The sequence below is a fragment of the Lingula anatina genome, chromosome 1 (genome assembly GCF_051362555.1).
Source record: "Lingula anatina isolate TDL-2025a chromosome 1, LinAna3.0, whole genome shotgun sequence".
NCBI classification, from domain to species: Eukaryota; Metazoa; Brachiopoda; class Lingulata; order Lingulida; family Lingulidae; genus Lingula; species Lingula anatina.
Window position 1 is genome coordinate 40,569,788 of NC_141767.1, and position 22,899 is coordinate 40,592,686.

The 22,899-nt window shown below is 34.7% G+C and overlaps 3 protein-coding genes across 6 annotated transcripts in view; all 3 read right to left on the minus strand.

Annotated features, from left to right (window-relative positions):
- Positions 1-5,082, minus strand: part of LOC147764351 (semaphorin-5A-like) — a 9,575-nt gene extending 4,493 nt beyond the window's left edge. The window contains exons 1-2 of the mRNA XM_087000080.1: positions 4,328-5,082; positions 474-609 (exon numbers count right to left, since the gene is read on the minus strand). Of these exons, the coding sequence (XP_086856206.1) occupies positions 474-609; positions 4,328-4,930 (739 nt within the window). The 5' untranslated portion in view covers positions 4,931-5,082. The remainder of the gene's footprint in view (positions 1-473; positions 610-4,327) is intronic.
- Positions 5,083-6,157: 1,075 nt separating this feature from the next.
- LOC106164433 (U4/U6.U5 small nuclear ribonucleoprotein 27 kDa protein) lies at positions 6,158-10,551 on the minus strand. Its single transcript, XM_013542329.2, has 7 exons — positions 10,441-10,551; positions 9,329-9,391; positions 8,371-8,440; positions 8,014-8,141; positions 7,388-7,467; positions 6,720-6,781; positions 6,158-6,510 (listed from the first exon to the last, which is right to left on the minus strand). Exons 1-7 carry the CDS (start codon positions 10,478-10,480, stop codon positions 6,456-6,458), a joined length of 498 nt encoding a protein of 165 aa, XP_013397783.1. The 5' UTR covers positions 10,481-10,551; the 3' UTR covers positions 6,158-6,455.
- A 1,731-nt stretch (positions 10,552-12,282) lies between these two features.
- The window catches only part of LOC106164412 (uncharacterized), a 32,506-nt gene continuing 21,889 nt past the window's right edge, over positions 12,283-22,899 (minus strand). For all 4 annotated transcript variants that reach the window (XM_087016881.1, XM_087016888.1, XM_087016893.1 and 1 more), the window contains 15 exons: positions 22,806-22,873; positions 22,266-22,393; positions 21,756-22,022; positions 21,337-21,506; positions 21,021-21,120; positions 20,475-20,731; positions 20,083-20,245; positions 19,704-19,767; positions 19,029-19,095; positions 18,550-18,680; positions 18,323-18,363; positions 17,901-18,158; positions 17,323-17,505; positions 13,647-13,850; positions 12,283-13,368 (listed from right to left, as the gene is read on the minus strand). In XM_087016881.1, coding sequence (XP_086873007.1) covers positions 13,064-13,368; positions 13,647-13,850; positions 17,323-17,505; positions 17,901-18,158; positions 18,323-18,363; positions 18,550-18,680; positions 19,029-19,095; positions 19,704-19,767; positions 20,083-20,245; positions 20,475-20,731; positions 21,021-21,120; positions 21,337-21,506; positions 21,756-22,022; positions 22,266-22,393; positions 22,806-22,873 — 2,406 coding nt within the window. In that variant the 3' untranslated portion in view covers positions 12,283-13,063. The remainder of the gene's footprint in view (positions 13,369-13,646; positions 13,851-17,322; positions 17,506-17,900; positions 18,159-18,322; positions 18,364-18,549; positions 18,681-19,028; positions 19,096-19,703; positions 19,768-20,082; positions 20,246-20,474; positions 20,732-21,020; positions 21,121-21,336; positions 21,507-21,755; positions 22,023-22,265; positions 22,394-22,805; positions 22,874-22,899) is intronic.

A 22,899-nucleotide genomic window follows, 5' to 3' on the forward strand; every position in this document is an offset into this window, starting at 1 on the left:
AACATTGAAATACTCGAAGATGGTAAAAACGGTAATATGGAACATTCAAGTAGTCCTGTTTTCCCATTTAGAGTAACTGTTGTGTTTGTGTCTGAATTCCCTTTGTTCAACAAATAAAGGATATATTATAAAACAAACGCATGTCGATAGAACACAAGAAGACATGAAAATAAAGCACTTGAAATTACAACACATGTAAAACACATGCCCCATACTTAAAATCAAGACAACAAAATTAAAAAATGAATTAATCTATCATCCTCGTTAATAAAACTTTACTTATCATTTGACGTAAATCAGTTTGAGCAATTGATTAAGAATTCCATCAGTCTTGTAACAGCTTTTCGACAATTAATCCATAGCTTTCGGCAACTTCATAGGTCTTCTTTGACGAAGGTAATTGAAAAACACCCCAAGAAAAGATTATCTTTTCATAAATAACTTATCACATTTTAAACGGATCTCTGGCCTACCATTGGTATCACAATTAATCCCGGTCCAACCTTCAGGGCAGATACATATGTATGATGGTAGACCCTGCTGTGTCTTGATGTCCAGACAGTAGCCGTTGTTTTGGCAGGGGTACGTCATGCACAGCCCCAAAGCATCCTGGAAAGACATAACTAATGCTATGTAAAATCATAAATGGAATAACATAACATCTGATGAAAACTAGATGATATAGAAATATTGAAGATATCTTCAAATTCGGACACTGAAAAATCTATAAATTCACCAAAACAATAGTGAGAATGTTTTAATCCACCTATTTGGTCTGTTTTTAGGGCTTATGTACTTAGCCCATGGGCCAGTAGTCGAAAGCCTCCCCCTAAGGGATTTTCAACCACTAAGATATTCAGATACATGTAGCTTAGGCCAATGTGCTTATACATGTACACTGGGTAACATGATAGAATATCTCAACAGAATACATGTATCTATTACATGTATATGTAGGTAATTTCAATAAGGTCAAACTATCCTACCCTCATTAGAGATCTTTATTCACTATATTTTTCGGATATCTTAGTTTTCATTTTCTGCTTGTTTGCAATAAAACTGGTGGTCTTTGTGATTGATATAGTCATTGTCAGGGGTTAAAATTGAATTTTCTGAGAAAAGCAAATTGACACATATATCGAAGGTATAAACTTATATGTTAACGACATAACCCGTGAAGGGCACAATCTACCCACAGAATTTTTCTATGGGCCCATTCAGAAAAGATGATCCGAGTACTAACTGATCCGCCGACTAAATATGGCCGACCGCACATCAAAAGAGAGGCCGCTGATTCCTAATGGTCTCCCCGCCTCCACACGCGCCATTAAACGGATTAAATCTTGGCTCCGAGGTTTTATTGCCCGCAGGGACGGCGAGTGTGGAGGCGGGGAGACAATCGAGAATCATTGGCATCTCTTTTGAAGTGTGGTTCGCCATATTTAATTGGCGGATCAGTTAGTACTCGGATCATCTATTCTGAATGGGGCCTATGATAAACGGTAACTGATTTCACCGTGTTGTTAATAAAAAGGAAGGAAAAGGCTTCACAAAGCAATTACTTTATTTGATTGAACGTAATGATGTTTGGATATAACTTTCGGAAAACAATAACAAAAATTACGCAAATGTCTTGTACAGGTACCACGCAGTACCAATTGCCATAACCGTTATTATAATTATAAGATTATGATCTAACAACCGTGCATTAAACAGGATTGAACGTAATGATGTTTGGATATAACTTTCGGAAAACAATAACAAAAATTACGCAAATGTCTTGTACAGGTACCACGCAGTACCAATTGCCATAACCGTTATTATAATTATAAGATTATGATCTAACAACCGTGCATTAAACAGGTATTCCATTATATAATAAAACATTTATCAGTTTTTGCTTTCGGTCAATTTATGTTTTTCAGACCTCAGGCAAAGTTTTTAATTGCATAATATCGACCCTTCGGTTGTCCAAGTAAAAAGGTAACTTGCAATTATCTCAAGAAGCAGAATAGTTTAGGATTATATTTTTGAAGATACGATCCATCATGGGCTGACCCGACACATCAATGTGCCAACAGACAGATGATCATCACAGAAAATAAACCAACAAAAATAATGAAATTTTGATAATTCGGAACATTTTGATGTAAGAAATGCACGATTGACCTAGGTCATGCTCTCTATATGCATATATAGGATGAATTCAAACGCACCAAAATTTAGTTTACAATATCCCAAATATTTTTCACTGTAATTGTATTATTTTTCATTTTATACTGTTTCACTGTATTGGTTCAAGTCCATAAAAGATTTGACTCAGAGCTAAAAAAATGTGGGAGGCTACAAAACGTTAATGGCGGTATTGCGTTTTTTGGACATTGGACTAGAGTTGTCAAAAATGCTATTGAGTCAGTTTGTGTGGAGATTACCAAAGCATTTGCATCAAAATCTTTACAAATGTGCTAGAGACAATGCAATGAAATTACGTAGTATTTAGTGTAATACCATTGCATTTCAATGGGTAATTCAAATGTGAAGTATGGAATGTTTTTGTTATCTACCGGCTATAAATGATTCAAAATCCACTACGTTTTACCACCACGCACAAATTACATTCTTATTTATAATTGATGAGGCCGAGTAGTATTCCCCACCTCCCTTACGTGCAATTATTGTCAGCACGCACATTTTAATACCAATCAATATGACAATCATCATGCTACGAGGAAATAAAGTTGTAGTGCCAAGATTACTTTTAATATTTGGACATTGAATACCATCACGCAAAGCCATAGCTCCTGGCACTTATAAAGACAAATAGGTTGTCTTTTTTTCATAAATGGGCCATTTAAACTTTGAGTAGTGGAATGAAGCTTTAGGCAAAAAGGTCATGCTTTGTAAGGATCTTGAGAGCACAAACGGCCTGAAGTTGTACTAACAAGTTAAGTGAAATGTTGGGCCTAATATGCAAATATATTGAAATAAACTACAATGCAAAAATGATGATTCTTTCGTTTTTTGTGCAAATTTTTCATCGATTCGCGAGTTTGCAGAAGAACGGTATTGGACCCACTGATTTCATTTTTTCAAACATTTTTCTTGTAAAAGCAATAATGTTAAACCGCTACTGAAATAAACCATCTGTAAAAGCAAGCGTAAATTTTGAAAAATGGGGTTTGAACAACGGACACACGGAGATTTTTCCCAATGTAACAAAAGTACTTCTTTTGACTACTGATTGACTGATTGACTAGCAGATTAGAGATGGGAGAATATAGATACATGTTACCTGTAAATATACTAGAAGTTACAACTTCGACGCAAAGATTCAAAATGTTCTCATTCTTAACTATTTTATATTTCACAGAAGGATATTTTCTACATAAAGAATTTCTTTTTAAATGGAGGCAAAAAAAAAAAACAGATAAGGAGAGTATCCTATAGTAAAAGAAAACACTTTTTAAGGGAAGAAAAATAATTTCAAAAGACACTGTAGCCGGGTACCGATTTTTTGAGGTGGAGAAATATCCAGCAGTCTGTATTTGTAAATCTGAGGACTAATTTCAAAAGAAAGACTCGAAAGATTTTGTATTGATTAAAGAAAATTTGACTTCGTAAATCTACTCAACTAAAAATATCATTTCATATATTTTTCCCACTTTCGGTGTTTAGAAGATCGTGTACTGTACTGAAGCGGACACGTAACTCCGTAAACATGTTTGATAATGTTATGTAAGACAGTATTCTTCGGCATGTGTATTAATAATCGAATGTAAATTATCAAGAGATACGCCCTTTGTCTCCCAAAATCAATATCCAAAACGAACCGAACGAGTTCAGTATATAGAAAGCAGGTAGAATATATACATCCAGCAGATTTTTTTTTTTTTTGATTTTATTTCTTTTTCACTTTCCACTACACATACACACACACACACACACACACACACACACACGGACACACACACACAATAATGTATTTGCTAAGCGGGTAACGAAATAACATGTAAAATATGGGTATTCGTTGGTAGGCATTATTCGATTTAAACGGACATTTCATTCGTTTATTTTACTTTTTTAAAAACCATAACATCATTCACATAACACCATTCACGTAATTCTTATCCTTTCTGAACCCAAATTTCAAAAGAAAGGCTTGAAAGCTTTTGTATTGATTAAAGAAAACTTGACTTCTATAACTATATATTTAATATAACTATCTAATAGATAACAAAATATGCTTTCCATTCACGGAGAAGAATCTCAAAAATACCAATAACTTGATTATTTTTCCTTTTTTATCACGTTATTTCGTTCCACTTACCTTGTTGACGTGGTAAGAGTCTCTCACATAATACGTGAAAGCTTCGTTCTCCACCAAACTATTATAGTGTTCAACATGGGTCGCGTCGTTCAGCGTACAACTATGATTCTTCTGATTAAAGTTATACGAGCGGCAATTCACATGTTGCAGACACTCGAACGCGCACTGGGTTGGAAGATGAGTCGTCGAAATTTCTTTGAACACATGTCCAAGGAATAGTTTCCCGATTTTTTTCCCGCGAAATAACTTTTCTTCTTTTGGATTTCGTACGTTTGTGTCAACTGGGAGTGATATGTTGGACCACACCAATGTACCGTTGACATCTTCCCACGTCCCGTTAATGAAGGTTATGGTATCTTCAGCTTCTAGTGAAGCCAATTCGTCTTCTAGTGAAGTGAAACCATTATCCGTCCCTTCAAGAGTAGAATTTGTTCCATTTGTCGTAGAGTTGTCAGAAATTGTTACGTTTATTACCGCCTCGGGAGGAACTGGAGGGGAGAAGTGCCATTGATATTCAACACCAGTGCAAACACCGCCAAAAACGGTGATCAATATCCCGAACTTAAATAGGAAGAAAACTGTATCGTAGAAAACAGCCCGCATTCTTTCACTGTAAACGTCTTCCTTCTCCGGGCCAACTCCGCAATATTGTTTCGAAACTTACTGATTTAAGACTGAAGGGGGAGAAACACGATTGGAGGACTTAGCAAATAAGATCAGGAGAATTAGAGATTGCTTATTAAATTTTCATCGGTAATCACATTTTGGCGTTTCATCTGTGATTAACAGCGTTGGGAAGCCCCAAGAGACCACTTCACAGCATGGTTTTCACTTATTGCTTCATGATCGACACCGTCCGTAGCTTAATTAATTGGGATTTAATGTGACGGTGAGCTAGACTGATAGACGACTAATACGAAACTGACGATTACTTTTCATGACAACGTTTCGTTCAACGGAATTTACTGCTAAGAATTAGGCTGTTGTCATCTGTTATGTATAGGAATGTCTGTTAAATACATGGAGGGACACATTTTTATGACATACACGCCTGCACAGAGGGAGGACAGACAGATTGATAGAATAATTGATTGATAGTTTGGGTGGATAAAACGCGCTGAACTTTAAATTTTAATTTCTCACGAACTTTCCATTGGAACTGGACGGATTTTCACCTAATGCTTTTTTGCATGACATTAACTCATAGCTTCTTAACTGCCACACGGCTCTCAATACAAAACTGTAGCTCAAAAACGCAATACTGAAATAAAGCGTTTTGTAATCTTTTGGGTAATGGCTTTCTCCCAGACTAGCGCAGTCTCTTGACAGTCCAACAACACATTTTCAATCAGGATGGGGAAACTTTTCTTACTGCAAAGGCCATACAAGAACAGTTTGAACTAGTTGTGGATTCATATTCTTAATATTCAGATTTGCTGTAACCCGTTTCTCATTCAACGTCACAAGATGTGGGACTATCTCGGCGAGAAAGTGGTCGATGATCAGAGCCTAAGTGAAGACGTATAAACTCACCAGAGGTTCAGGACATGTAATATGTATATATTTAATATATTAAACATTTATCTTTTACGCGTCAAATAAAGGATATCCTGAAAGTATGTTGCAGTCTTTTTAACAGTGCAGAGCTTTTTTTTAAGTGCAAAATTCGTTTGGTTGCAAAATGCACCTCTCACGTGATCAGTTAAAAGAAAATGTTCCATCCCCTCTTTGTCCGTGTGAGCATACGACAGTCAAAACTTTTTTTGTTTTGCAAGAACAATAACACAAACTGTGTTTGAGAATGCAGAATTTGGAAAGAGAAAAACGGACTCATCTATAAATGATTTATTTAACGTATATCTGCTTAGTTACTAATATACCGTACAATGAATGAAAATGACGAGTTCATAAAAATGTGAAAACATTATGCTATCTATATCCTAGTTCTCGAATACTGATCAACTTCTCACCAACATCAATGACGTGCAAGATATAAAACTGTATCTTTTCGCACTGTCTCCTCTAGCGCAATCCCTCAATATCAGTTTCAATCCGCATCAGCGATCTTTGAAAATCTTATAAATATTTCACTTCAAGTCAATCCACGTTTCTCATAAAACCCACGTTTTTAGGCGATAAAGTCAAGTGGTCTGTTGAATCCACCCCTTCTGTTCATGTATTGCCTGAAATAAAAATAAAAACATAATGAGAGAACATTTAAATAAATGTTAAAAGTAGTTAAGGGAGACATGTCACAACGTTTATATTTGAATACCCAAACTTTCATTTCATATTATGAAAAGTCTTACAGGTTGTTTTACTGGACTGCTGTGCATGCTGAAAAGTGCTTATGTTTTACAAGACAGTCATAAAATACATAAAAGAAGCTTACCTGTATCTTCGTTTTTGAAGAATGTTTGCAGCACCCTCTGCGTTACCGTCGACTTTTTTCCCCTAAAATCAAAAGTTACTCGTTTTGAACTGAATTCAATCCTCATATAATTATGCTTAAATATCAAAAAGTTAAAGACCACTAGATATCAGTTACCATGACTGGGTTTTCCTAGTTAAAATCAATAAAGAGAATTGAAAAGCATGTAAATAAATCCTACATCTTAGCTAAAGAAATATGACTACTTGTAGGATGTAAATATTGGCTGGCCATAAAAACCTGGGATAACAATAAACAATTCTAGAAAAAATCCTGTGGTTCTAACCCCCCCAAGAATCAAATTGCACATGCATCTTAACTAAACATTCAGGCATCTCCTGTAAACAAAATATGACTATGTAATTCTAAACTGCATCACATGACACATTTGGACTTCTCTAGAAAAAATGGAACGGTCTTTTTTGCTTAAGTATTTGGCGAAAGAGGTAAAAGAACATACTTGCTAAAATGTGCCTTAATTCTCACTACCTTTCATATCAAGTCCAAAACATGCATTTTCATCAGAATGTTAATGGGTAAAATATATCCAACAAAACTCATTAGGAGTACAGGACTTCACATGGGAATTCAAAATTGGTCATAACAACCTAAATGTTTTTATAACTTACTTTGGTGGTTTCAAAACCTCCAAATCCCATTATCTTCATCATTTCAATTTCTTCTTCAGATTTTCCTTCTAGCTGAGATGCTAAAATGTAAAATAAAATGAAGCAAACCAGCAAATTTAACCATCTGTCAGAGACTAAAAAGCTGTCAATCCAAATAATTAGAATAATATAATCTAACAACTCCTGCCATGACAATACTCATAACTGCCACTCCCCTTAAAGGAGTAAATTTTAATTTTAAAACACTGAGACTGCAGGTAAGAAGTGTGGAAATACTTTCAGGCACACAATACTCCTGCCAACTGTAGTCGATATATACTGTAGCATAGAACTCCAAAACACATATTTGTGGGCATTGTCTAAAGCATGGCATGAACTCAATGGTCTTACGGTCCAAAGACTTGTAATCATGTTTCATAAAAAAGTCTTGCACATGTCAACTTATAATAAAGTCCTGATGTGAATGAATTGGCAAATAAACCTCTCAAACACAAATGATAATTCTTTTAAATTTAGTGAAGCAATTATATAGTAGAAAAAATCAGCAGCTGGAGCAAACCCAAAATTATGATAATATAACTGCAGATGGACAATTTATTTATAAAATTTACCAGATAAATACTTACGATCTAACTCTATGGCAGGCTGCTCTGCTACCTTGTACGCTTTTTCCTCATCAGAGGCATTATCATATTCCCTCCTATCTCTTCCACCACGGTCTCTGTCTCGTGGATCTCTATTACGATCTCGTGATCTGAATGTACAAAACAGACAGGTCAAAACCAGGAACAGAAGAGAAAATGGTTACAGTGGAAAAAACTAAAAGTCATTTTGTTACTCCAAGAACAAAACAAAATGCACATTGTTATGATTTTCAATCAAAACTCACAGAAACCATTTCACCTAACAATACCTGATTCTAAAGTTCTTTGCTTAAATTTAACAAATACAGTGTGTTTTAGGTTATTTAAAATTTGTCAAACCTTGATCTTCTTCTGGGTGAGATTGACCTGCGTCTTCGTGGAGATCTGGACCTGGAACGTTTACGGTAATCTGGATAGAAACAGAAAAAAAAACTATTGTAATATTTTGTGGTCAAAAATAGGCTGTGATGCCAGATGTGAGTTTCAGTGTTTTTCTTAAATATAAGTGAACCTTAGTATAAACTCTGTACTTATTACATTTTAGCACAAAGTCTTAAGCATTAGCACTTCTATTTACAGTTCCACGTACTATATATATATATATATATATATATATATATATATATATATATATATATACTTTAACAAAAGGAAACAGGTGCTCATAACTATAAAATAACAACCAGTTAGCAACTCAGCTGTGACTCAGCTGTTTGTCAGGGGCTCTCAAATATTTTGCTTACCTCTCACCTCCTGAAAGCACTCATTTCTGTATCAGTTGCGCTGCTGTGAAATTATAGGCCTACATCTGTTAAAAACTGCTGTTACAGACTTCTGAATAGAAGAAGATCTGGGATTGTTTCCCGCTCAGAAAAGCAAACTCCCGAACAATCATGCTGGCCAAGGCCGTTGTCAAAGAACAAAGAACAAGTTGGCTTTTCAACAGTGTGAGTTGAAGAGGTGAGAGGTAAGCAAAAGACTTGAGAGCCCTGCTTTGTGAAACCTTAACACTGCTAGCTGATCAATTTACAGTAGCATACACCTTTATTTTTTATGCATAAGCACAAAAGCACATATTATCTGAAATTGTGAATAGGACCTGCTAATGCTTGAAACTTCCCAGACCACAGATCTGATTTAAAAACTAGGTGCTACATGTATGAGGATAAAACTTGGGCTTGAGCCATAAATAGAAAATTGGTCCTTTCAGGGTTGACTGAGAAATAAGATTAAAACTGCTGTTCATTGATCAATAAACATATCTTATGGAAAAAAAAGGAAATGCCACATAACTGACCTCTTTCTTTTCTGTATCGATCTCTATCTCTGTCCCTGGACCTAGATCTTGACCGTCTTCTTTCTGGTATGAAAGAAAAGCAAATAAAAGCAATTTTATTAACTAATACCAATTAACATCAGTTCTGTAGCTGAAAGTATTTATTGAGAATGGCATGATATAATAAATGAATGACCCTTTGCATAAACCATGTACTAGTAATAATTTATTCATGTTCTTCAATTGGTGTCTGTTACTGCAAGTAATTCTCCATTCATTTAATGGTTACCTAAATACAGTAAAGCATAAAAACAGCAGCAGGACTAAATTTTACAGAATGAAATTAAATAAAAAGAGTGAGTGGGTAAAGATATGTCATATCTGGTATGGGTACATTAGAAGTACCTCCCCCTACCTCCACCAAGTATAATCATTCCTTTCCATTATTTTTCAATGTATCCGCTATTCAAATATTATGACGATTTTCAAAAAACTTTCAAGTTATGAGACTTGTCAGATTACAGCAAATTTTCACCCTGCAACGAAATCAGCTCTCTTCAGACCTCCCGTCATATTAGAACATGCTAGTGAGAATGTTCAGTCTTGAGGTGATCCAAGTTTCTTGTTAAAACATCTAAGAACGGGTACGTAAATTACCAAACTAATTTATTTGAATAGCAGAGACACTGCTTAAAGTCACTTCAAAACTTAATTTGGAAAAACATTGAAAATCAATAAATTAAATTTTAGAGTATGTGGGAGTACTGTTAACTACCCGTGTGACAGGAATGGTAGTCCTTAGAATGAAGTCCGGGTCCTATATGATTGGTACAGGTTAGGGTTAGTTGGGGTATTGGGGTTAGAATATGGATTATATAAAAAGAAAATGTCACTTGTACGAAGTAATGGGAAACGGACTACGGTTCCTTGCGCACTTCCATTCCTGCCACACCGGCATCGTTGGCTTTAGAAATTAGAAATGGCCGATTAAATTCGGACAAAGAGTGAAGCTGTTTGTGGACTTGAAATAAAACCAGTGGTTACAGGATGAATTGCTACTTTATGTAGGTATAATGACTATACAAACATGTTTTTTATTTCAAGTCCCAAAACAGAGTGATTATTTTACTAACCCCTTCTTGGAGATCGACTCCGACTCCGACTTCTTCCCATGTTGATTTTTGTGAATGCGGGATTTTCCGATAGGTGGCACTGAGGTGCACTGATTCACCTTATCATACGTTAATGCATAGTAGTTCTATGGGATAATTTAATAAAGCTAGTGACTGATTTTTGGAGGCACCCTGAGGGAGGATGGTTATTTTCATTTCCACTCTTTATATGGTTATAACATATATGGTCTTAATATAGTTATAACAAAAAACAATAAATACTAGTAATTTCCATCACTTAAAAATGAATTAATATTTGAAAATGCATGAATCCAACACGACCATATTAGGTGACAAACTTTTCAAAATTATCGGTTTTTAAGTTTGACAAAACTTTCAAAGTGAAAGAAAAATTATGTCGGCAGAGAATCGTCATCCAACAAAATTTTTAAGACCGACTAAATTTCCAAGTTTTTACCGTAACATCTTAAAACATAATGTATTAAAGAGAGAACTACCGGGTATTTACAAGCATTAATTTGTATTTTCACTTCTGGTCTAGATCTGTAAGGTGGGGATAAAAAGGGCGTATATACTATATGTGTAAATATTATTATTAATTAATTTTTTCTAAATAGGCCTTCTACATGGAGGTAATCTGTGCTGACCGTTATCCAATTCCTGAGAGAGCATTATTGGCCTGAGAGGACAATGTTGTTTATTTATCTATATAGTACCTAGAATTTTATTTTATTCTTCACTTTACAAATATTCCGTTTATTTGTCAATAACATTGATTTTGTAATTTAATTGTAATGTTTTCGCAGAGTACCTTTGGGTTGGTAAATCGACATGAATCAAAAATTCAACTTTCAGTTTTACATTGATATTTCAGGGCCGTAGTGATAGTCCAAAATAATGCATGAATTAAGTGTACAGTGTACTGGTACTGGAAATAAAGTTAGTCAGATGCACGTGCATAAGATTTTTGTTAGACCAACGAACCTGAATTCATATCGAGATGCCCCCGAATATTTCACTGAAATACAGTCATCAAAGATCATGATGAGCATAATTTAGTGTATAGTAACCAAATATTTGGTTAACTTAGATTTATTAAGGGTACATTCCCAGAGATTTAGATTTAGATCGACCTAACTCCCTGGGGGTTCACGCTAAATTGCAGTAGCCAAGCGCGCACCATAGTTGATTACCCCCTTACAGCTTTTAGTTGGCGGGACAGACGCTTAAGCCGGCTAAGCTGACAGTAATCTAGTGAGACTGGTGTACTGGTACTGGAAATAAAGTTAGTCAGATGCACGTGCATAAGATTTTTGTTAGACCAATGAACCTTCATATCGAGATGCCCCCGAATATTTCACTGAAATACAGTCATCAAAGATCATGATGAGCATAATTTAGTGTATAGTAACCAAATATTTGGTTAACTTAGATTTATTAAGGGTGCATTCCCAGAGATTTAGATCGATCCAGAGATTTAGATTTAGATCGACCTAACTCCCTGGGGGTTCACGCTAAATTGCAGTCAGCGAAGCGCGCACCATAGTTGATTACCCCCTTACAGCTTTTAGTTGGCGGGACAGACGCTTAAGCCGGCTAAGCTGACAGTAATCTAGTGAGACTCCCCACAGGGATAGATCGATCTAAAATCCATGGGAATGGGGTCTTAGATTTTAGTGTGGTTTTTATAGAGTACCTTGTTTTTTTTTTGGGGGGGGGGGCGTTCATTTTTTAAATATGACTGTTAGGGGAAAATTGAAAAAAAAAAACAAAAAAAAAAAACAAAAAAAAAAACAAAAAAAAAACAGAAAAATACCCTAAGGTAAAGAAACCAGACAAATATTTGTCTAATTAATTTTTGTCTTTATTTCATACAGTATATAGTATTGTCCAATTTTAAAGCAATCACTTTTAATGCAGTAACATCACAAGATATGTACAGACTATTACGTTCAAGCAGTCATCTCAACAATCATAGTACTTCTGAAAGCAATTTTTGTACAACCCTGATACCCTGATAAAGAGTATTTTTCACTTTCAGTAATATCTATTAGAAAATTATAAGAAAAAAAATTAAAAATTAAATTTGGTACATAAGAACAATTTCTATGCCTCAAATTCTAATATCATGTAAGTCTTTGAATGAAATCAATGTTAAAACCAATAAATATACAAGTCAGTCAGAACTGAGAAGTTCTTTTGGGGTCTAATTCAAGTACTTTTGCACCATTTTCCATTAAAATCAATCATTTAACAGCATCATTTCTACAGAAATCCAACATTGCCTTCCAAGTATTTATCATAAAAAATTTAAGAAAGCTTATACTATATAAATCTTTTCAAAATTGGTAAGAAGATGATGCATGATAAAAACGTGACCAATCCATTCTGACGCATCTCCTATAATTACCCTTAATGGTTTTGTAATAAATAAATGAACTCATAAATAACTAAATAAATATCACTATAAAATGATTGATAAGACATTTAGCATTTTTATGTAGTTTTTAAAAAATTTTTATGTATATATATTAATAGGCATGAACCTGCATGATCATAATTACAATGTGCAAGATGACACAGCTACTTCCCTCTTTATAGGCTATTATTATCATTATTACTATTATGCTTGGGAATAGAGTGGATTTTCAAATGCATCGTCACTAGATCCTGGTGAACCAATACTCAAGGAATTATCATTTTTCGAATAACTAACATTTGCTGGATTATCAAAGGCTATGCTTCCACCTGCTGTGTTTGTTTTCAGTCCCTGTAGTTTTCCAGAACGATAGAAGTAAAACAAGGCAAAGACAGCAATCAGCACCACGGCTAGTGTTCCTATGACAATCCCTGCCACTTCCCCAACTGACACAGAAGCAGGACTTGGGACGGGAGCAACCTGAGCTTCTGGTGTGGAGTCCACTTGAGCTGATATTAAACCAAAAAATAAGGGCATAATATATGGACCTGGACTGAGAACATTTTAACCTTTAATAGTTTTACTGACTTATTATGGATTATTATAAGGATATTGCTACAAATTCTCACACTGAACATTAATACTCATGTATTAATTAAATGAACAACTACAGAGAATATAGCCATCTGGTTTGCCCCACAGTGAACACAAGATCTTCAGAACCTTCAAATTGGTATTATCAACCATCATCTCTTCAAATGGTAATTTTAAGTATTAAAATCCTTACGTTGATTTCCATTGTTTCCTGGGTTCACATTTACTCCACAGCTTCTGTCTCCTGGAGGACACGGGGTGGTACTGGGGCCTGCTGTGCTTGTTGAGCCATTGACTCCTCCATTAGCATCCACTGCTTCTCCTGGTAAGGTGGACAGGGTGGAAGTTACTGGACCAGCCACACCAACAGGAAGGGTGCTCAGGGCAGATACACTGACTGTAATAGCAAATTTATTATTTTATCAGTCAAATTTTTTCCAGCAGAATGAACAGCTTTTTTAAGACTGAGGTTTTAATCAAGGTTTTAATCAGTTTCATAATATTGTGCATGTTATTAAAAAAAACAGTGTCACTGATATACTTACAAATGATGTAAAATAAAAATTGTAAGAAAAAACAAGGCAGCAAAGCTGTCAAATGTACAGACAAAAAACATATATATATATAATAGTACTGTCAGTCAACACTGAATTTTAATCATGCACAACAGGTAACATGGTCAATAACAGGGGCGGACCCTGAGATATTTTCTGACAGTATTCCAAAGTATCTATGTTGATCCATCCTCCATTTTGATGGTCTTCCAACAGAAAAAAATAGGTACCAGTCAATATAAACTTAATAACCTGACTGTCTTCCGGAAGACCCAGAAGATGGTCTCAATCCACCCCTTCAATAAGATTACAGTTTCAGGACAATGAGAGACCAAAGTCACATGATGAAAGTCTCAATATTTGAAAAATGATGACAGTGCATAAAATAATATTACATAATGTTTAAAGACATAAAAAACAATACAATTGCTTATGTGGAAATACAGAAAATGTGCAGAGCCTTGAGCGGATGAGAGCTAAAAGTCACAAATGCAAGTGTTTGAGAAAAAATTGTAAAGGAAAACATAACAAAACTAGAAAACCACCGAGAATGCAGACCTCTGCCAAGGCAGCAATTGTTGATCATTATTGATTATTGATTGATTATTGAGAAAGACCACCACTAAAAACTAAGCATTGTCCTCTTTGGCCCAATTCTGACAGTTCCTGAAAATTTCAGCAAAATCGGTCCATAACTTTTTGAGTTATGTTGATGACAGACAAACAGGGGTGAAAATATAGCCTCCTTGGCAGAGCCTGAGGTAAATATAATTCCAATGAAGCTGCTATTCAAACTTTTAATCTTCGATTATATATATATATATATATATATATATATATATATATATATATATATATATATATATATAATAACCTGCATAATTATCACTGCTTCCTTATTATTAATCTAGCAGAGAGCTTAACTTTTGGGAGTTTAATGGCCTATCAATTAGGCAAATTTAATGGCCTATCAATTAGGCAAATGATTTTATAACTCAGACTTTAGCTAAGTGATACCCAAGGGATATTAACAGACTGAACCTCTCAAAGGTCTTTCAGGCCCATAAGTCACATCTTAAGAAAAGCACAAAACAATAATGCACAAAATAGGAGACTACCAATTCTGATGCAATGATACATTATGTTTTACTGCACAGTCAACATCAAATTTTAATTATGCACAACAGGTAACACCAACGAAAGTAAAAGCATAAGGCTTCAGGCCCATCAGAGTTCAAGTTTTTACTTAGAAAGTGCCAGAATGAGAAAAATGAAAATTTCACACAAAATTGCATAAATTCAATAATAAATGATAACCCAATTGACCTGGCTTTCTAATTTGAACTGCATGCCAATCCTAAAAATCATACTTGTAAGTTAAAAATAATAATAAGTAACACAGTTTTCTTTTCAGAATGTTTGCAGTAGCAGTGCAAAAAGAATGTTGTCAATTTTGATGTAACATTACATAATAAATTATAGAATAATTATCACCAATTTTTGATTATTGACTATATATATATTTAGCATGTACATGTAGAAAATTTGATTACCATTCGGCTTCATGTCCATGGGAGCTCCGAGTCCCACAATGAATATGCCAAAAAGATAATGAATATTTCACTCAAATGTATAACTTCCAGAAAAAGAAGCCAATTAGACTGCTTTTCCAACTCATTCTGCATTTTAGTCCAGTGTTTCTTTTTTAAAGGTTTGACAGTCATAAGCGACACAGTTTTCCCATAATGGTCATCATGGCAGCAGCACCAAAAATTGTGTTTTCTTCTATATTGATGCAACATTACATAATGCTTAACAGCATAATGACCATCAATTTTTAATAATAGAATATTAGTAACATGAACATTCAGAAAATGTGACAAACAAAGGTCTGCAGGCTCATGGAACTACAAAGTCACACCTTGAAAATGCCAATATGTGAAAAATTAAATTTTCACAAAAAACTGTTTAACTGCCAGAAAAAATTACCAAACAGACTGCATTGCCTAATGAAGCTGTATTTTAGTCCCATGTTTCTTTCCTGTAAGTTTGAAAACAGTAAGTGACATGGTTTTTCTTAAATGGTCATCATGGGAGCAGTGCCCAAAATAGGGGTTTCTTCAAATTTTGATGCAATATTACATAATGTTTAACAGCATAATGACCATCAATTTTTAATAATAGAATATTAGTAACATGAACATTCAGAAAATGTGACTAGCAAAGGTCTGCAGGCTCATGGGACTTCAAAGTCACACCTTGAAAATGCCAATATGTAAACAAGACAGCACTGTTCTGAAATGGGTTTATTTCCATTTTTAACACTTTTTAAACATAAAACAAAATAAATATTTTACTGCCATTTTTATATGACCAACTAAGAAAATTGATGAGATGGGAAAAATATCAATAGAACAGTGTTAAATGTCCAATTTCCTCCATTCTGAGATTCTGAACATAGTGGATGATTGAATCTGACAAACTGTAATGATATGAGTTTATTTCCATTTTTGACACTTTATTACACAATACACGATAACAAGTTTACCATCATTTTTACATAATCAACTAACAATGTTGTAAAGATGCAGGAAATATCAAACAAACACATTTATGTATCTTATTAGTTTAATAATGAGACTGTTAACATGCCTAAGAATTGAATCTGAGGAAATGTGAAAAAACAGCATAACTTCTAAAATAAAGGCCCGATTATGCTGATTTTCGAACTCAACCTGCGTTTTAGTAAGTTTGACTACTCCTGGGAGTAAAATGACAATTGACCTATCTGTTTTTTTTATATTGTGTTATCAGTGTTGCATATATGTTGAAAAAAGTGAAAAAACAGCGTAACTTCCCTAAAAATGACCCGATCATGCTGATTTTCGAACTTGACCTGCGTATTATGAATATTCATCAGTTTTGTAAGTTTCAATCAAAAAAGTAAAATGGTTTCCCACTTATCATGTTATCGGTGCTGCATATATGCTGAAAAAAGTGAAAAAACAGCATAACTTCCCTAAAAATGGCCCGATCATGCTGCTTTTCGAACTTGACCTGCGTATTATGAATATTCATCAGTTCTGAAAGTTTCAAGCCAAAAGGAAAAACAGTTTTCCACTTATCGTGTTATTGGTAAAAGTGCACGACGGCGACGACGGCGATGACGGCAACGACGACAGATGCAGGTGATGGCTATATGTACAGACACATCTGTGTCTGTACATAAAAACAGCCTAGAAGTTGACATTGGAACTCACTTCTCCATATATATAATATTAAATATTCCATGAAAATTATGTAAAATAGTCTTACTTTGTGATGTCTTGCAAACATAACCTCTCTTGTTAAAGCAGTTGAGGTCATTCCACTTTCCTGATCGCACCAATTCCATGCAGTTTTCACGCTCATCACTATCAGGTGCACGATAGTCATTCGGCTCACCATCATTCCAGTTCACATAATCTAGAGGTTCTCCACTCTTCCAGCCCCAACCACCTACAGACAGCAAAATGTGTATGTGTTAAGAAAGTCATTGAAAACCATCCATACATGTCACAAATACATTACATTATGAATAAAACATTTTGAAGATGATGAATGAGTATGTGTAAAGTTGCAGTAAAGTTAATTGAAGACTGTAGGAGATGGTCACCAAAAACTGCATAATGTTTTATTTATAATAATAATTTTAAAGATAACCAAACATTAAAGGCAGTAATTAAATAAAGGATTTCAGGGAGCAGAACTAAGCACATGCTAACATCTTCATATGCATAAAATTAAAACTGGGGCTGATAAAGATAACATTCACAGACAGTAAGACAGACTGACAGAAGAACAATACCATTCCAGTATAGGGAGATTGATCCATAATTTTCTTTGCCTCGTACCTTTCAAGTCTTTGACGAGTCCTCCCCATGAGCTCCCTGTTGTTTTAACTGAGAAATGTGCCACAACAAAACTGGTCTCATCTTCACTATGTAAAGTAATTAGTTTGCCATTAAGTCGAGAACACTCATAATCAGCCTCTGACCAGCTACGAGAAGCATCTGTCCTGAAGAGGTAGCAGTAGCCATTGCTGTAGGGTACCCAGTCTGCTGTGTCGGGGCAGGTGCCATTCATGGGAGGCAGGGTGTATGGTGGCTGGTCTGAAATGGTCAAGTGCAGATTATGTTTAGCTTCTAAATCTTATACCTTATCATTTTAATCTTTTCATATAGTTTGGTATACAGCTCTAATATGCTAAGATTTAAAATATGTTTGTGAAGAAGTTTCTATGAATAAAATAATAAATAAACATAGTGAAGGTTACCTGGATCAAGGAATTCAAAGGCTCCTGGCCATGCCCCATAACTAAAAAACATGAGATTATTTCATTACATCAAAAGAAACCCCATACTGATGTCAATGTACTGAAAATTATACATTATGAACTAAACTGTTGTGTATAGAAATTGTCATTATTCAAATGACTAAAATGACACATCCAAATAGCAAATGAGATCTTAGTACACTTAAACATTGATTTTTTTTTTTAACCTTTTGCTCGTGATGCCATTTTTCACTGATCCACTGAAGCGTGTTCCTCCCCTGGTTTTGGATATAGTCACCTGTCCACCAGAAGCTGGTATACGGCCATCATGGATAGCAGCCCGGCAGATGGAAGAATCCTAATCCAAGAAAAACATGAATCATTTTTTGTCAAACTTTGTGTTACATAGACCTTCATAAAATACCTTTCATTTTTAATTCATTCATTTGTTTTTTTATTTATTATTATTTCTCATTTTGTAAAAAACAAATTTAGATGTACCACATACAAGATTTGAAAGTCTATCCTCTTCCTAACAAAATCAATCAATCAATAAATTAACATCTCAAACAAATCATCTCAAATCATCTATCAAAAAGGAGAGAATGTTTATACAGTTGACACATTATCACCAAATGTTTGTTCCAATATTAGGTCAATGTATATTGTCAAACAAAGCTTATTACCATATATTGTCATTACTTACGTCTGTGTAAACTCCCGTGCCCCACACTGAGGCAGTGGAAGCAGAACATCCAGATGGACATTGGAATCTGGAACAGACAACACAGTATGCTCTAAATTAATGCTACAGAATGCAATAAATTAATTATTATTTTCAGTTTCTTTAAGTAATAGCTATATTGTTCAACCAATGTCTTTGGTGATCTATAGTTACTACCAATGTTGATATAGTCTTTACATAAAGCTTTTTAGTCAGCATGAAACTGTATTATTTGTCAATAATAAATAAAACAAAAGATGAAATAATTTAATGACCACATATAGTCAAGGTTTTTTTACTGACTAAGACATCAAGTTTTTCTTTTTCATTTAAATCAACTTTTTGAAAGAGCTGTGTATTTTAATTGGTGTCTCAATCTTCTCCAATAACTGAATATGAAAAATACCAGTTTCAACAACTGATCTATGACATATCCTTCATTTGTAATTAATACTATGCTACCATTAATAAACCAAAAGTCACTTCAAAAGCATATTTGTCTACTTTTTCAACAATAAGCATGTCATCACTATTGATGTATGTGTACACTTAAAAGGTTCTACATTTAAATTACATGTTTAAACCACATCTACAAGCTTTAAACTGTACAATGTGATACTGCTGAGAAAGATAAATAGTTCAAACTCTCCAACTTACGAACAGATGGCACTGGAGCAGGCTTTGTCTGCTGTGTTGGCACACGTGGCTGGTACAGTAGCACCTTAATATCAGGACAAAAATATACAAATGAAATAAAATTTCAGTTATCGGTCACTTTTCCTAATATATATACAAAGTTTAGTTTTTCATATATAATACATTTTTGGAATAATGCTATCATCTTGAGAAGAGTGACATTGTCCAATTCACAGTATTCTTTTTCTTTTTGCAATAATATACATGCTGCTGTACTAAATCAGATGATGTAGTATATGTGTAATGAAATAAATCAAGTACTATTACCTTATAACATTTGGAGTACTTTATGATTTCATAAGTCCATCCTCATTACAATCAAACATGGCCGTTTGCTCACCTGTACTCTTGCATACAAAACTGAGCTGTTGGTTGCAGGCAACATCACTCCACTTGCCACTGTTATTGAACATGACACAGCCCTCAGTAGGAGTCTTTTCAGATGGCTCATTGGTATCCCAGTTGGTGTAGAGTACAGGACGCTGATCAGCCCAGGAATAACGCTAAAAAAAATAAAGTTCTCCTTCAAATATAAGATTTGTTCACACTCTTTAATATTTCATTTGCCTTCAATCATATCCCAATTTCAATGAAGATCAAAGACTACTATTGCAAATTTTCAGTTCACAAATGAAAATGTCAATTGATATTTAAGAGTTGTCCTTCTTATGAGGTACACCTCATTATTTACATATCCAGCGTAAATTAAAACATGAAAGTAGGAATACTTACATGGTCCAGTCTCCCTACATGTAAGCCAAGCCACAAGGGCCTAGAATACTTGACAATACTGTTTTTGTAGCTATAAATGAATCCCTGCTCAAATATGCTGGTAATTGAAGTCAGAGTTCCTTGGCGGTTTTTACACTCAGCATTGGCCTGGTCCCATCCCATTGCCTGCTGGACCACAAGATAGCAACTCTGGCCGTAAGGGTACCAGCCATCAGCACATGCCTTCTGGGAGGGTGTAGACACAGGCCATTTTGAATCTGAAGTATGGTAGTGATTAAAATGTATGGGTATCATCTGTACACCATTACGTAGAGATTTTCTCAAAAACTGTAAAGTTAATTAATCAAACAAAACCCTTGCAAAAAAAAAAAGAAAAAACTGTAAAACTTTTTTTCTAAATGGCTTATAGATGAAAAAAGTTCAAAATGAGCTAGGAATATACTTTTCATTAATTTTGTTATTTTGTTTTATGCTTTTTTTCACATCTATTGCCATCTTTTCTTTAATTTTATATATTCTGTAATAAAAAATCTTCAGAGAACTTACTCCGCCTAGTGGAGCACATAAAAGATCTGGCAGGGCTGCAGGCTTTGTCATTCCAGCGGCCAGCACGGGCCTCATCAATATACATCTCAACACATGGTTCCTATGGAACACAATGAAGTATGAAGGTTCATGTATTCACTGCCAATGACTGTTGTGTTAAAATACCATTATATTTTCAGAACCTCATCAATTCATCAAGCAATTCTGCTTACTAACTTTGTCAGCTTTTGAACCAGTATCTGAACAATTTATAATTCTTCTCTACATGTTGCACATCACACTTAAAAGTAGAGAAAATTATAAGTAATTGATTTACCTTTTCTTGCCCATTAGGCTCTCCTTTATCCCAGTAGGTGAATCTAAGTGGGGAATTATCAGACCAATAGTACTGCTTTTGTCTTTGACCATTTGTCCCTTCATAACTCAGTCCAATCCAGACATGGGAGATTTTACCCTTGTAGTTCTTCAGCAAACTGGTTACAGCCACTGTAAATATTAATGAACATATTACAAAATCCTTGTCTAAATGAGTCCAAATTGTATATATTGCTTATTATTAATTTCAAATGCTCATTGGTAGTAACATCACATTATTACTAACAGGTAATGCTGTAAATAATAATAAATTTCTCTCTTATTAGTATGCACAAATACATGCATACACACACACACACACAAACACACACAGAGGCTGTATCTTAATGTATGCAATGTACTAATGTGATAATCACTTACTTTGCTCATCAAAATCAGCAATGGATACCAAATCAAAATGAATATTATTGACACTTTGGCCTTGGCAGAAGGATTTGGCTGCAGTCCAGTTCATGTTGTTATCAGTGAAGATCTTGTAGCACTTGTTGCCAAAGCTTGAGTAGCCAACAGGACAACCCCAGCTGGCAGGAATTGGAGGAGTGGGTGGCTGGGTGGCAACAACACCATTCTCTGGTTTCTTACAGATAAATCCCTTTCTGACTCCACATCTGGCATCATTCCATTCACCTGATATGAGAGGCACCATATTTTATGAAAAATATTATAACATACATTCACGCTCAGAATCAGTTGATTCCTATACAAAAAATGTATGCATATAATAAAAACAAAAAAAGTGTCATTAACAGTGATTTAGCATTCCTTTTAAGTATATGACAGACAAAAACCCAACTCCAAAAATTTCTTAACTGGCCACAAGACCATATAAAAAAACACCACACAAATGAATTGAATTGAATCAAAATATACCTCTCCCAAGAAAACCACCAGTGCCAGTGTTTTGAATATAGAAGGCAACACACTTTTCTTCACCACCATAATCATTAGGCTCATTAGGTCCCCAGTTGAAGTAATTTGCCGCAGAACCATCAGCCCACCTGGATAATAACATGTACTAATAAATGTGACCGTAATGTTAAAAAAATAAAAGTTCAGCATTTGAGATGAACAATATTTCATGGAAAGCATAAAATTGTTTTGTAGGATATCTGCACAGATTGCATGTGCATCAGATATTCAGTTTATTACTCTATGAGGAGAGGGAGTAATTGGCAATTGAGGCTATTCAAAAAGAGGTCACCATAATTTGATCTCACTCCTTGCACACCAGCCAAGTAAAACTGATCAAGAAAACTATGAAAAAGGCTTTACAAGAAGAAACTTGTTTTTCATTTGATCTTGCTAATGAATCTCATGCTTCTTAGCAAGGTGTAGATATAAAATGTATAGACTGAGAACCTTACTTCTGACGTATTCCTCTTGCTAACATAAATATGGGAATCAACCTACTTGTATCCATCTGTACTGTCCAGCTCATTTAGACCAATCCACATGTACTGCCGACTGGTGTTGAAAAGCTGAGAAGGAATGAAAAACACAATGT

Bases quoted from the DNA above. Each gene is read 5' to 3' on its own strand.
- LOC106164433 (XM_013542329.2), bottom strand. From the start codon at position 10,480: ATGGGAAGAAGTCGGAGTCGGAGTCGATCTCCAAGAAGGG. The intron at 8,441-9,328 runs GTCAGTTATGTG...GTTTCTATCCAG, and splicing joins TCGATACAGAAAAGAAAGAG to ATTACCGTAAACGTTCCAGG. The intron at 7,468-8,013 runs GTAAGTATTTAT...TTTACATTTTAG, and splicing joins GCCTGCCATAGAGTTAGATC to CATCTCAGCTAGAAGGAAAA.